This window comes from Podarcis filfolensis (genome assembly GCF_964270895.1).
Source record: "Podarcis filfolensis genome assembly, chromosome: 13".
NCBI classification, from domain to species: Eukaryota; Metazoa; Chordata; class Lepidosauria; order Squamata; family Lacertidae; genus Podarcis; species Podarcis filfolensis.
Window position 1 is genome coordinate 5,536,295 of NC_139615.1, and position 13,467 is coordinate 5,549,761.

The following is a 13,467-nucleotide window of genomic DNA, read 5'->3' on the forward strand; positions in this document are numbered from 1 at the left end:
TTTTAAGTCAAAATAGCAAATGTTTCTTTGGGCGGACACTTGTGGAAAGTATTTAATAGGATACTTTGGAGGGTTTCCTTTTCAGTAACCAAGAAAGGAACGTGTTTCGGCGGATTATTTCAAGACAATTGCTTATTTAATTGAGCCAAGTAGCACATCAGGCTTGTCTTATGAGGTGCTGTTTTCTGGCGTTCAGTGAAAGGAAAGTGGTATTGTATAGTTGTTTTTGAACCAAGCTTCCAAGATATTCCGCGGGAATTTATTGAAAGTCTAAACCACTGCTGCACAGAAACTGATCGGCTTTCCCCTGAAATAATTGTTAAGAAGGTTTGCCCGCTGTGTCTCCTGAGGATAGATATATCACCGATATTAAGGGAGTCTGCAACAACAACAGATGCAGACTTTTGTGCCTTAGGAAACTGACAGTTTCTCCCACTCCACTCCAAACTGAAGTTTACAAAGAATAGACACTTGTGGATGTCCCACAGCAGACAGGGTCTGGGTCCCTTTGGTTATTGCAAGTGTCTGGAGATGAGTGTCTGGAAGCGGTTGGAGGATGGATGGCAGCTAATAGACTGAGGTTGAATCCTGACAAGACAGAAGTGCTATTTTGGGGGGACAGGAGGTGTGGGGGGGATTCTCTGGTCCTGAATGGGGTAGCTGTGCCCCTGAAGGACCAGGTGCGCAGCCTGGGAGTCATTTTGGACTCACAGCTGTCCATGGAGGCGCAGGTCAATTCTGTGTCCAGGGCAGCTGTCTACCAGCTCCATCTGGTATGCAGGATGAGACCCTCCCTGCCCGCAGACTGTCTCGCCAGAGTGGCGCATGCTCTGGTTATCTCTCGCTTGGACTACTGCAATGCGCTCTACGTGGGGCTACCTTTGAAGGTGACCCAGAAACTACAAATAATCCAGAATCCGGCAGCTAGACTGGTGACTGGGAGCGGACGCCGAGACCATATAACACTGGTCCTGAAAGACCTACATTGGCCCCCAGTATGTTTCCAAGCTCAGTTCAAAGTGTTGGTGCTGACCTTGAAAGCAGCTGACCTAAACAGCTCAGTTTACCTGAAGGAGCGTCTCCACCCCCATCGTTCAGCCCGGACACTGAGGCCCAGCTCCAAGGGCCTTCTGGCGGTTCCCTCCCTGCAAGAAGCAAAGTTACAGGGAACCAGGCAGAGGGCCTTCTCGGTGGTGGCACCCACCCTCTGGAACACCCTCCCACCAGATGTCAAGGAAACAAGCAACTATCTGACTTTTAGAAGACATCTGAAGGCAGCCCTGTTTAGGGAAGTTTTTTATGTTTAATAATTTTTTGTATTTTAATATTCTGTTGGAAGCCGCCCAGAGTGGCTGGGGAAACCCAGCCAGATGGGCAGGGTATAAATAATAAATTATTATTGTTATTATTATTAAGACTTCACTCACTGTCAGTAAACTATATTGTAACACCCTGAGATTTTATCCTATTTTAGCGCTGGCTATGGTGGTAATGTAGTCTCTGGGATCCATTGGCTGACATCTATGACTGGTGAGGGTGCTACATCAGACCCGGGAAGACTTGGAGTTAAAGTGTCTACTCGTCAGAAAATGACCTAAAAGTCACTCATTATGTGATCTCTGGCCAGTCACTCCCTCTCAGTCTTGCCTACTTCGCAAGCTTGTTGTGAGGTTGAAAATCAGGTGAAGATAAATAAATTGTTCCTGCTTCTCTGAAAAAGGTGAAATGTAAAAAACTGAAATTGAAACAACACTGCTTCTGGACCCCTTGAACTGAATATACAAAATATTTGATAAATATTTAAACAAATTAATAAAAACAGATAATACCACACTGCAGTGGCCACAACAATTCAATGGAATGTCATAGTAACAGAGAATATCGTGGAAACAGAACACACAAAAAAGGAATGTACGCATCAACCCAGTGGCATACAGTGGCACAATGGCACAATATCTTTCCTCCTTATTCAGTGAAAACTCTTATGGAAATGAATCACTTCAAAAGATCAAGGAAAGGTGAGAAATCACTTTCTAAGCTGTTTAACAGTGCCAACCTATGCATGTTTATCCGAAAGGAAGCCTCATTATATGCAATGGACCTTCGTCCCAGGTAAATGTGAGAAACATTGCATTAAAAAAGAAAACCAGGACTGCAGCATTCTCATGCATAATTTGCCACACCTGTTTTTTGGGAGGTCTCAGCCCTTAGACAGACTCGAATACTATTAGGATAACACCAAATCAGGAAAACTGCAGATCAGCCAAGTCCTCGTTAGTATAGTGGTAAGTATCCCCGCCTGTCACGCGGGAGACCGGGGTTCGATTCCCCGACGGGGAGAAGCGCACATTTTGCCGGGGAGAGGCGGAAATGGTGATCGCAGAAGCAATAGCTGTACATTGTTGCTACTATTTTTTATTCTATATTATTAATACCCATTAATAGTTTAAAGTGTTAGATTAAGAATGCTATACTCCACTAATCAGCACTAAGCAACACTAATATTGAACATACAGTACGATACAATCTCAGCTGTATGAAACTGAACATAAAATCGCTTGCGGGTTCCAGAACTCAGGCAGCAGCAGGGAAAAAAAAATCTTTCATGTGGTCAGCATTCAGTTAACAGGAAAATAGATACTGGCAGCGGTGGGATTCGAACCCACGCCCCCGAAGAGACTGGAGCCTTAATCCAGCGCCTTAGACCGCTCGGCCACGCTACCTTACGAAAGGAGTTCTTTTTCTCTCTCATTTTAGTTTGCAAGATTAAATTTTCTTTTGTTCTTTTGTGTTCTGTCTACTCGTCTAATCAGTTGCAAGCATGTAAACCGGCACTTTCTGCAATTCTCTGTACAATTCCAGCAGAATTTAAGTCTCACGCTGCGCTACCATTATTGGTCAATAGCTAACTTCTACTTTTGTCCAATCGTGTCGCCGCGCGGGATATTTAAATAAAAGTATTTAGTTTTTCCCTCGCTCCCGGTAATCCCTAAGAAATTGAAACTCAGATTGAAGGAGCACAGCCCAGAAATGTATGTTCTTCATGAAATTAAGTCCACATATGTTGTGTCCTCGCCTTTCATTTTATTAAAAGAATCCTTGAAACAAGAAATATATTGTGAGCCAGGCAAACTAGGAAAGGCAAAAAGAGAAAAGGACGGAGACATTGCGGCTGCAAATCACGTCCAATCCCTGCATAGCGCGGGAGATTCAAATCCGGCAAGTGATTGGTCAATGCTGTTAGCCAATCCAAGCAGAGGAATTACAGTATAAATAGCCCGCCAGAGGCAGCTTACGACAAATCGTTGGTGTCAGCCGTGAGAGAAGGTGCTTGTATTCTTTTCGCCTTGCAGCGCTCAAATGGCTCGTACCAAGCAGACCGCTCGCAAGTCCACCGGCGGGAAGGCGCCTCGGAAGCAGCTGGCGACCAAAGCTGCCCGGAAGAGCGCCCCGGCCACCGGGGGCGTGAAGAAGCCTCACCGCTACCGCCCTGGGACTGTCGCCCTGCGAGAGATCCGTCGCTACCAGAAGTCGACCGAGCTGCTGATTCGCAAGCTGCCCTTCCAGCGTCTGGTGCGGGAGATCGCGCAGGATTTCAAGACTGACCTGCGCTTCCAGAGCTCTGCGGTCATGGCCCTTCAGGAGGCGAGCGAGGCTTACCTGGTGGGGCTTTTCGAAGATACCAACCTGTGCGCCATCCACGCCAAGCGGGTCACCATCATGCCCAAAGACATCCAGCTGGCTCGCCGCATCCGCGGAGAAAGGGCTTAAATCGGGACCTCGCGCTCAAAGAACAAAAGGCTCTTTTAAGAGCCACTACATACTCTCAAAATGGCTGGAAATTGCTCTTGTTCTCCTTGCTTTCGGTGTACTCTTCGGTAGGGCAAAATGCCCATCGTGTACATATGCGAAAACGTGCGCCCAAAAATGCTATAACATTTTCTGCATATAATTTCTATAGATATAAATACTAAGCGCTCTTAGGTCGGGAATGGTGGTAGATCCCTTTTACAGGATGTATATATATCCTTGATGATAGTGAAGAAAAATACAAATATTTTTGGCTACTTTTCAACCTGAGACGCTGCTTCAGATAAATAATTGGATACCTTTGGAGTGTCCTGCCAGCTAATTTATACCTACAGCAGACCCAAATTTGATAATATACTTTCGGTGCGTCTATGCATGGGACCAAAAGGTTAGAAAGCTTGGGTTTCTATTGTATACCTGCCCTGGGAAATTTTACAGCTATTTCCGTAAAGGAACAGTGCCTCGTTATAACTGCTTCCCCTAACGTAGAACTTTCTACTTCTAACAAAAGGGCCCTACAAATTTGATTCATGCCGCTAAAATGTAAATATTAAAGCTGATCTAACCTGCAGTTTTAACATCCAGCTTTGCCGTTTCATGCTCGAGACAGCTGGTATACAGTTCACAACTTCGGATTTCGACAGCATGCTGGAAAGTGCTGCGTTTTTGTAAAATACTGTATCATCAGATACAACTAGGTAGGAAACTGCAATAGGTTGGTTTATTGGTGTATTTCTGGATTTTAATAGCAAATTGAAGCATATCAGGTGGTTAGCCAATAAGTCAACCACAAGCATGCTTGGGTTAATTTTACAACACTGGAATCTGCTGCAAGCATCTAGCCCTTTTTTACGTGAAAAGCAAGTACAGCCCTTCTAAAGAAAAAGTGGGGGGCTCTTAAAAGAGCCTTTGCGTTTAAGTGGAGTGTTGCAGTTCAAGTTTACTTGGAGCTGGTGTACTTGGTGACGGCCTTGGTGCCCTCGGAGACGGCGTGCTTGGCCAGCTCTCCGGGCAGCAGCAGGCGCACAGCAGTCTGGATCTCCCGGGAGGTGATAGTAGATCGCTTGTTGTAATGGGCCAGGCGGGAAGCCTCGGCGGCGATGCGCTCGAAGATGTCGTTGACGAAGGAGTTCATGATGCTCATGGCCTTGGAGGAGATGCCCGTGTCCGGGTGGACCTGCTTGAGCACCTTGTAGACGTAGATGGAGTAGCTCTCCTTCCTGCTCTTCTTGCGCTTCTTGTCGCCCTTCTTCTGGGTCTTGGTGATGGCCTTCTTCGACCCTTTCTTAGGCACAGGAACCGACTTCGCGGGCTCAGGCATTTTCAAAATCAGCCGCTACTTCTGTAGCGCAGAGAAAGACAAACGCCTTTTATGCCAGCTTTATGCAAATGAAGGGCTTGAAGCGCTTGTTTTCTGATTGGCTGGTCAGGAGACTGTTTCAAATGCTGCGTTTCTATAGGCAGAAAATGCCTGTTTCCCATTGGTTCAAGAACTTCGCTCCCTACAGTTTGAATTACAAGCTCAATATGTTATTGGTCGCTGACTGGAAAGCTTGCATTGTTATCCAATCAAAAAAGCGATTCGAAGCCACGGGCCAAATTGAGTAAAACGTTTCAGGGAAATCCTTTTTGAAAAGATAATACAATCATGAGATCGAAAAGGGATAATTTTAGATTCAGATATCTGTTCCCATGAAAAATCACACAAACCCCAAATTTCCTTTTGAGAAACGGAATATAGTACTGTAAATTCGCAATAAAATTGCTGAGCGCTCACATGATTGCCAACTTCTTAGCCGAATTATTTTTTAAAGAAAGTCCTGTTACTTTGTCTTTTACTCTTTAGCATTCGAAACGGGGGCTTGCAAGTTCCAGTAGGAAATCGTTTGATTGCTGCGCTGTTATTTTAATTTCCCTCGTAGTTTCTCTCCCAACCCCCAAGCCAGCGATAATCTGCTCCCCACGCTTTCTCTTCCGTTGTTTCTCAAGGTTCCGGGACAAAAGTGCCGACCAATTTTTCAAGCAAGGTTGCACTTCATAAAAAAAAAATGCCACCTCCCTTCTTGATATGAAACTTTCCTAAACCAAATTGCAACTTGTTCTCATGATAACCGATTCCCTTAAATTTCCGCCCGCCATTGAAAATCGGATTAAACGGCTTCGGGCAGTCACGTGCATTGCGTAGTTTTGGCAATTGCCCAATGAGGAAAACGGACTCATTATGCCCCTTTTTCACAAAGTACCGAAGGCATTATGAAAGTGGGTATCGGGAGTGAGTATCTTCTGTAGGATCGGACGATATCTAATCAGGAAATCAATCCTATTTTAAAAAATTAAAATGTGCAATTTCGGGTGCAAAACGTTTAATGGAGATGCCGGGGATCGAACCCGGGGCCTCATACATGCAAAGCATGCGCTCTACCACTGAGCTACATCCCCGCCCGCCATGAACGCTCTAGAAATATATATTGAAAAGGCAGAGTTATTGTGCAACCGAAGAGAATCAAGTATTTAAACTGCCCATGATAGTTCTCGGCTACATTAGGTGCTTGTAACCTTGGGGGGGGGAAACACAGGAACGATAATGCTTTTTACTTCAAGCCTTGCGTCCCTTAAGTCAGCTCTACTGTGAAGTCAAGCCACACTCTCGAGAACTCCCAGTTCACTAGCACAAATGCAGAAAGCCTTTTCAAAAACAGAACTATTTTAGCGCATTTAACAGCTCTTTTACGGGCAAGTGGTGGCCCTTAAAAGGGCCGTTTGTGCTGCGAATATGAAATCAGGAATTTAGCCGCCAAATCCATACAGAGTACGGCCTTGGCGCTTCAAGGCGTACACCACATCCATAGCTGTCACGGTCTTCCTTTTCGCGTGCTCGGTGTAAGTTACGGCATCGCGGATCACGTTCTCCAGAAACACTTTTAGGACACCGCGAGTCTCCTCGTAGATCAGTCCAGAAATACGCTTCACTCCTCCGCGGCGAGCCAGCCGGCGAATAGCGGGCTTAGTGATTCCCTGGATGTTATCACGAAGGACCTTCCTGTGCCTTTTGGCACCTCCTTTGCCCAAGCCCTTGCCACCTTTGCCACGGCCAGACATCTTGCAAAGTCACAATCGCCTGCAGTCTCACCAGAAAACAATGTAGCGTAAGCCTCTGCAGTTGTCCTTTTATATCATCGGATCCGACCAGAGGGAAAACTTCAACGCTTGCGCCACACACGCCTCTAAACCAGTAAAAATACGCCGCGGGTCTGCATACAATTCAACCTGCCGAATGACGTTTTCCTAGTGAAGAGAAACTGTTCTGTCAGCGTACATGAATTACAACTTCGGTGCTTTTTCCTAGATTCTTGGAAATCGAATTGCTGGAGATTTTTATTTCTTTTGATAAATAAATGGCTGGAAAAAGCAGGGCAGGAGACAGAAATTCCACTTCTATGCGCCAATTTTAACTGTGAACTAAGGGAATGGAGAATTATTATTAATAATAATAATACCCCTCCCTCCCCAGCCAAGGCCGGGCTCAGAGCGGCTTACAAGCAATAATAAAAACAAGTTGAATGATTACAACTTAAAAACAAAATTAAAATACAAGATTAAAATATTGAAACATTAAAATATTAAAATGTAGCCTCATTGCAGGAGGAGAAGGAAAAGAAAAGAAAGAGAGGGAGGGAATCCAACTGGCTCCAAGCCAAAGGCCAGGCGGAAGAACTCTGTCTTACAGGCCCTGCAGAAAGAAATCAGATCCCGCAGGGCCCTGGTCTCATGAGACAGAGCGTTCCACCAGGCCGGAGCCAGAGTTGAAAAGGCCCTGGCTCTGGTTGAGGCTAATCTGACTTCCTTAGGGCCTGGGACCACTAGGGTGTTGCTATTTATGGACCTTGAGGCTCTCCGTGGGGCATACTGGGAGAGGCGGTCCCATAGGTACAAGGGTCCTAAGCCGTGAAGGGCTTTAAAGGTCAAAAGCAGCACCTTAAATCTGACCCTCTACTTCACCGGGAGCCAGTGCAGCTTGAAAAGCACTGGGTGAATATGCTCCCATGGCAGAGACCCCGTGAGGAGCCTGCACCCGCTGGAGTTTCTGGGACAGCTTCAAGGGCAGCCCTGCATAGAGCGAATTACAGTAGTCGAGCCTGGAGGAAGAGGCCAGAGTTAATTTAGCTTTAGCGCCCCTTGGTAAAAACTGAATATTATATTATTAAGTTTCTATACTACTGTACCTTTCATCAGGATTCCTGGGTGGTTTACAATACAATAATACATAGCGAAAATAACAATAACCCCTCAGACACAGTTTAAAAGGCCGCAACACAGATTGCTTAATTAGCCAAAGGTTTAGATTCTAAAACTGATAAGTGTTCTAGAACTAATTTTTAAAAACTAAATCTGTAAAGTCTGCAAGTTGAAGCAGGAAGAACCTTGCTTTGAAGGCCAAACTAATGCCAGCGTACTGGAAGTAGCAAATATCACCACTGTCGAAGAAATGATTCTTCAGCAACTTTGTTGGACTTGGTCATGTTGTTTGGATACCTGATTATTGTCTTCCAAAGCAGCTACTCTATTCCATACTTAAAAATGGAAAACGTAATGCTGGTGGTCAACAAAAGAGGTTTAAAAACTCTCAAGGCAAATCTTTAAAAATGTAGTGTAAACACCAACAATTGGGAAACATTGGACAGTGAGCGCTCCAATGGGAGAACAACCTTTACCAAAGGTGTCCTGGGATTTGAAGACACTCGAACTCAGGACGCAAGGGAGAAATGTGCCAAGAGGAAGACACGCTTGGCAAACCCACACTGTGATCAACTCCCACCTGAAAACCTATGTGCTCACTGTGGAATGCTATGTGGATCCAGAATTGGCCTCCACAGTCACTTATGGACTCATTGTTAAGACCGGGTTCATGGAAGACAATCTAACTCAGCCATGAGTGATCGCCAAACACGAAGACAATGACTCCTAGGTAATAGGAATCAGAACTGCAGCTGTGACCTATCTTCATGTTACCGGAAGACATTGACCAATAATATATTTGGAGGCTGTTGCGGGAGAGAATTGGGGGAATCTCAAGCAGAAAAGGAGTTTGAACCCCAGATAGGGAGAAAATAAGTTTGGGGAGGGTCGAATTCCTTCAAAACATGAGTTTTCGGATTCCACAGGTATTCTTGCCTTGATTAGACACTAAATAAGTCACTAAATAGTCCCCTGGGAAAAGACTGGATGAAACTCAAAACTGCTCAATATTTATTTTATTGAAAAGGTTGTAAAGGAACACAACTACATACCAAGGTTTTACTATTCAGATTTAATACAATAAAGAAATGGATTCAGTTTCTAGTTTCACAGATCTGAAATCAGAATTAATATATGGTACAAAGTGCAGAGTGGGGGGAGGAAGTGACCAGGCAACATTTTTGAGAGAAGTATAAAGTTGGGGAAGTGATAGGACTTGGTAATTCTTGATTAACGTTTGCTCAATGTGACTCAAGGGGAAAAATAAGTTGTAGGTTCTATTGAGATTTGAACTTAAAAACGCTGGAATCAGAGTTCAAAGTGCTAAACATTACACCATAGAACCACATAAAACTAACTATATTATCAGATCCCGAAGCAGCACAAAAGAAAATGGTTAATCACCTAGGGGTTGCTGGAAAAGTTTAAAACAGGGATGCAGAAAAGGGAGGTATGGGGAAGTCGTTGAAATAAGGTTTAAGAGGTTATGAAATTATACGTGTTTGTATGTTTGTTTGTTTGTTTGTGTATTGTCAGTTGTGTTGTGTTTTGATATATGTTGGAAAATTAATAAAAAATTTATTTTTTTAAAAAAAGAAAATGGCTAATCACCAATTAGAAAATGCGTATTTAGCTATTCAATGTGTGTGCTTATGCAAGGGACTAGTGGTAGGTTGATTAAGTTACCAGTTATTACAACAAAACAATGTTGTCTCCCAAAAAACAGTAACTTGCCTCTTCCTGTACTGGGTTGGTAAAGTTACAGATAGGTAGCCGTGTTGGTCTGCCATAGTCAAAACAAAAAAAAATTTTTCTTTCCAGTAGCACCTTAAAGACCAACTAAGTTAGTTCTTGGTATGAGCTTTCGTGTGCATGCACACTTCGTCAGATACACACATGCACACGAAAGCTCATACCAAGAACTAACTTAGTTGGTCTTTAAGGTGCTACTGGAAAGAATTTTTTTTTTTTGTTTTGGGTTGGTAAAGTTCTTAATGCTTATTACACCAATGAAACCCCCAGCTTAAATTCTAGTAACTCTGTTGAACCAATTTCTTAATACATTTTAAACTGTTACTTTTGAAAGTGATGGCCAGATTGTAGGATATTTTGGGGACAACTTGGAAGCCCAAGAAAACAGAACTCAGCAGTGATTTCATCTTTTAAAATAATTTGTGTGGCTCTTAAAAGAGCCTTTTGGTTTAAGCGGAGGGGTTTCCCCCCAAATTTACTTGGAACTGGTGTACTTGGTGACAGCCTTGGTGCCCTCGGAGACGGCGTGCTTGGCCAACTCCCCGGGCAGCAGCAGGCGCACAGCAGTCTGGATCTCCCGGGAGGTGATGGTGGAGCGCTTGTTGTAATGGGCCAGGCGGGAAGACTCAGCAGCGATGCGCTCGAAGATGTCACTGACGAAGGAGTTCATGATGCTCATGGCCTTGGAGGAGATGCCCGTGTCCGGGTGGACCTGCTTGAGCACCTTGTAGACATAGATGGAGTAGCTCTCCTTCCTGCTCTTCTTGCGCTTCTTGTCGCCCTTCTTCTGGGTCTTGGTGATGGCCTTCTTCGACCCCTTCTTAGGCACGGGAACCGACTTCGCAGGCTCAGGCATCTCGTAACGATTCCAGCAACCGCCGAGAGAGAAATGAAGCGCTCTTCGCCGCCGCTTGTATTTATACGAGTCTTATGCAAATTAGCACCTCAAACTCTCAAATTCCTATTGGTCGGCAATGTAGTATGCAAATAGCAGCGGAAGCGTTTGTTTGTCATTGGCTAACCAAGGCTCCTTCACTTTAGCGCCAACGGGAGTCCGTTTCCTATTGGTTAAATCGAGAGTTCGCTCTCATTGGTTTAGTTTCCCCCGCCATCCAATCAGAAGTGCCCGTTTACAATCCGAGAAACGAACTGGGCAAATGAGAAGCCGCGCGGGAATTTTGAAGCTTTGCTCGAGGCTTATGGGATTCGCATTGGGCGTCGCTTGATAGCGATGAGTTTTTAGGATGATGGACTGGATCTCAGAGGACCGACCAGTATCCCTGCTTTGTTTCCTTTTAGGATTAGATGCATGCAAACCTGGCGCCGAGCTCTTTGGAGCTTGCCGTTTGCTATCCGCTGCTGCGTTTGATCATGATGAACAGGAAAATAATCAAGCCCCTCCTGCTATTTGCCTTTATAGGTTGGGAAAGGGGAAAGACAAACACATTTGGAGGCTGCACTGCGCCTGTTTGTCTCCTAGTTCTCCCAGCCGAGGGATTTCAGGATGCTGCATATATGTGAATTCAGCTCTGTCTTCAGCCAAACCAGCCAGAGTAACACGCGTCCGAGGGCCAGTGGCGCAATGGATAACGCGTCTGACTACGGATCAGAAGATTCTAGGTTCGACTCCTGGCTGGCTCGGGAAGGGCAACTTTTTGGGGGAAGAGGAGGTTTTACCCCACGTTTAATCTCCGATGAGCACCTCCTTCAGCCGGTCTGTGAGCTAACTGGGCCAGTGGTCTGACTCTGTATAAGCAGGAGCAGGCTTGATGTTTTCATTGTGGCATCTGCAATGGAGGAGGATGTTCTGACAATGATCCTACAACGTGTCTCATCCTGCTCCTTGGGGTTTCAGTTTCTGCTCTACTGCTGCTTCCCACGAGGGGCATCTGCTTGCCCACTCTGAGAAGAGGATGCTGAGCTAAGAGAAGCCACTTTGGCCCGATCAACTTCTAAAGTTTGCACGACCCCTTTCTGTTTTGTTTTTTTAAAAAATAAATTTTTATTAGTTTTCCAACATAAATTAAACACAATACAACTAACAATACACAAACAAACAAACATATAAACACGTATAATTTCATGACCTCTTTTTCTTAAACCTTATTTCAACGACTTCCCCATACCTCCCTTTTCTGCATCCCTATTTTAAACTTTTTCAGCAACCCCTAGTTCCAATTACTTATAATTCACTTTCTTTAGTCCTTTTTCTCTTACCCAATTATTTATCACTGCAATTTTGTTTCACATTACCCATGACATTTTAGCACTCATTAATTTTACAACAGTTCTTAAGATAAACTTTAAATTTCTTCCAATCTTCTTCCACCGTCTCTTTCCCTTGGTCGCGGATTCTGCCAGTCATCTCCGCCAGTCCCATATAGTCTATCACCTTCGTCTGCCACTCTTCCAGCGTGGGTAGTTCTTGTGTCTTCCAATACTTTGCTAGAAGAACTCTTGCTGCTGTTGTAGCATACATAAAGAACGTCCTATCTTTCTTTGACAGCAATTGGCCCACCATGCCCAGGAGAAAGGCCTCTGGTTTCTTCACGAATGTGCATTTAAGCACCTTTTTCATTTCATTATAAATCATTTCCCAGAAGGCCTTAATCCTTGGGCAAGTCCACCAAAGGTGGTAAAAAGTACCTTCAGTTTCATTACATTTCCAGCATTTATTATTAGGCAAATGGTATATTTTTGCAAGCTTGACTCGAGTCATGTACCACCTATAAATCATTTTCATAATATTCTCTCTTAAGGCATTACATGCCGTAAACTTTATACTGGTGGTCCATAACTGTTCCCAGTCAGCAAACATAATGTCATGACCAATATCTTGTGCCCATTTGATCATAGCTGATTTAACCGTCTCGTCCTGTGTATTCCATTTCAACAACAAGTTGTACATTCTTGACAGATTCTTAGTATTGGGTTCTAACAATTCTGTTTCTAATTTTGATCTCTCCACCTGGAAGCCAATTTTCCTGTCTGCACGACCCCTTTCTGAGCCGGCAGCATCCTTCCTCTTTCTCACCTCCAGCCCCACTCCGCTGCTTTGCCATTTTCTCAAGCGCTTTGGTTAACAGGCAAAAGCACAGCAAGGACGGATGTGGTGAGCTCAGCTCTTTACTCCTGTGGTCAGTTTTGGGGACAGACAGCATGTTGATGCAGGCCAGCACCTAGGTCCCTGGCAAGGAACTGTTGTTATTACATTATAATTTAATAATCCAGGTTTTTATCTGCTTTTCTGTTACAGTTTCCTGGCCTTTATGTTGCATACTTTTTTGATGGTGTACACACCAATAAGCCATGCACTGTGCTCTTGAATTTGCAGGGGTGGGGGCTGATGCTTTCTCATGCCCCCCCTCCACATTGTTGCATTCTGGCTACTTTGAAAATCACATAATTCTAGAGTTGGGAGGGATCCCAAGGATCATCTAGTCCAACCCCTTGCAATGCAGGGATATGCAGCTGTCCCATATGGGAATCAAACTTGCAAACTTGGCATTATCAGTCCCACACTCTAACCAACCCAGGCTGATCTGAACGCTATCTATCTACACTATCTATTTGAACACAGATAAAAACAAGTGATGGCATTGTCACAGCTAGATCAGATGTCGTTAGCAGCTCTTTGATGGGGCTGAGTAAAGCTTATTGCCTATAGGC

The 13,467-nt window shown here is 44.5% G+C and overlaps 4 protein-coding genes across 4 annotated transcripts; 1 reads left to right on the forward strand and 3 right to left on the reverse strand.

The window, feature by feature from the left end:
• Positions 1-3,104: 3,104 nt before the first annotated feature.
• Positions 3,105-3,908, forward strand: LOC310746438 (histone H3.2). The gene has a single exon (XM_083580152.1). It carries the CDS (start codon positions 3,361-3,363, stop codon positions 3,769-3,771), a length of 411 nt encoding a protein of 136 aa, XP_083436278.1. The 5' UTR covers positions 3,105-3,360; the 3' UTR covers positions 3,772-3,908.
• A 730-nt stretch (positions 3,909-4,638) lies between these two features.
• On the reverse strand, positions 4,639-5,336 carry LOC310747506 (histone H2B 7-like). The gene has a single exon (XM_083581962.1). The coding sequence runs from the start codon at positions 5,129-5,131 to the stop codon at positions 4,751-4,753; it is 381 nt and encodes a 126-aa protein (XP_083438088.1). The 5' UTR covers positions 5,132-5,336; the 3' UTR covers positions 4,639-4,750.
• A 1,188-nt stretch (positions 5,337-6,524) lies between these two features.
• On the reverse strand, positions 6,525-7,097 carry LOC310747222 (histone H4). The gene has a single exon (XM_083581561.1). It carries the CDS (start codon positions 6,907-6,909, stop codon positions 6,598-6,600), a length of 312 nt encoding a protein of 103 aa, XP_083437687.1. The 5' UTR covers positions 6,910-7,097; the 3' UTR covers positions 6,525-6,597.
• A 3,098-nt stretch (positions 7,098-10,195) lies between these two features.
• On the reverse strand, positions 10,196-10,671 carry LOC310747277 (histone H2B 7-like). The gene has a single exon (XM_083581627.1). The coding sequence runs from the start codon at positions 10,652-10,654 to the stop codon at positions 10,274-10,276; it is 381 nt and encodes a 126-aa protein (XP_083437753.1). The 5' UTR covers positions 10,655-10,671; the 3' UTR covers positions 10,196-10,273.
• Positions 10,672-13,467: the final 2,796 nt, after the last annotated feature.

Excerpts from the sequence above, each read along its gene's own strand:
- LOC310747506 (XM_083581962.1), bottom strand. The coding sequence starts at position 5,131 with ATGCCTGAGCCCGCGAAGTCGGTTCCTGTGCCTAAGAAAGGGTCGAAG.
- LOC310746438 (XM_083580152.1), top strand. The coding sequence starts at position 3,361 with ATGGCTCGTACCAAGCAGACCGCTCGCAAGTCCACCGGCGGGAAGGCG.
- LOC310747222 (XM_083581561.1), bottom strand. The coding sequence starts at position 6,909 with ATGTCTGGCCGTGGCAAAGGTGGCAAGGGCTTGGGCAAAGGAGGTGCC.
- LOC310747277 (XM_083581627.1), bottom strand. The coding sequence starts at position 10,654 with ATGCCTGAGCCTGCGAAGTCGGTTCCCGTGCCTAAGAAGGGGTCGAAG.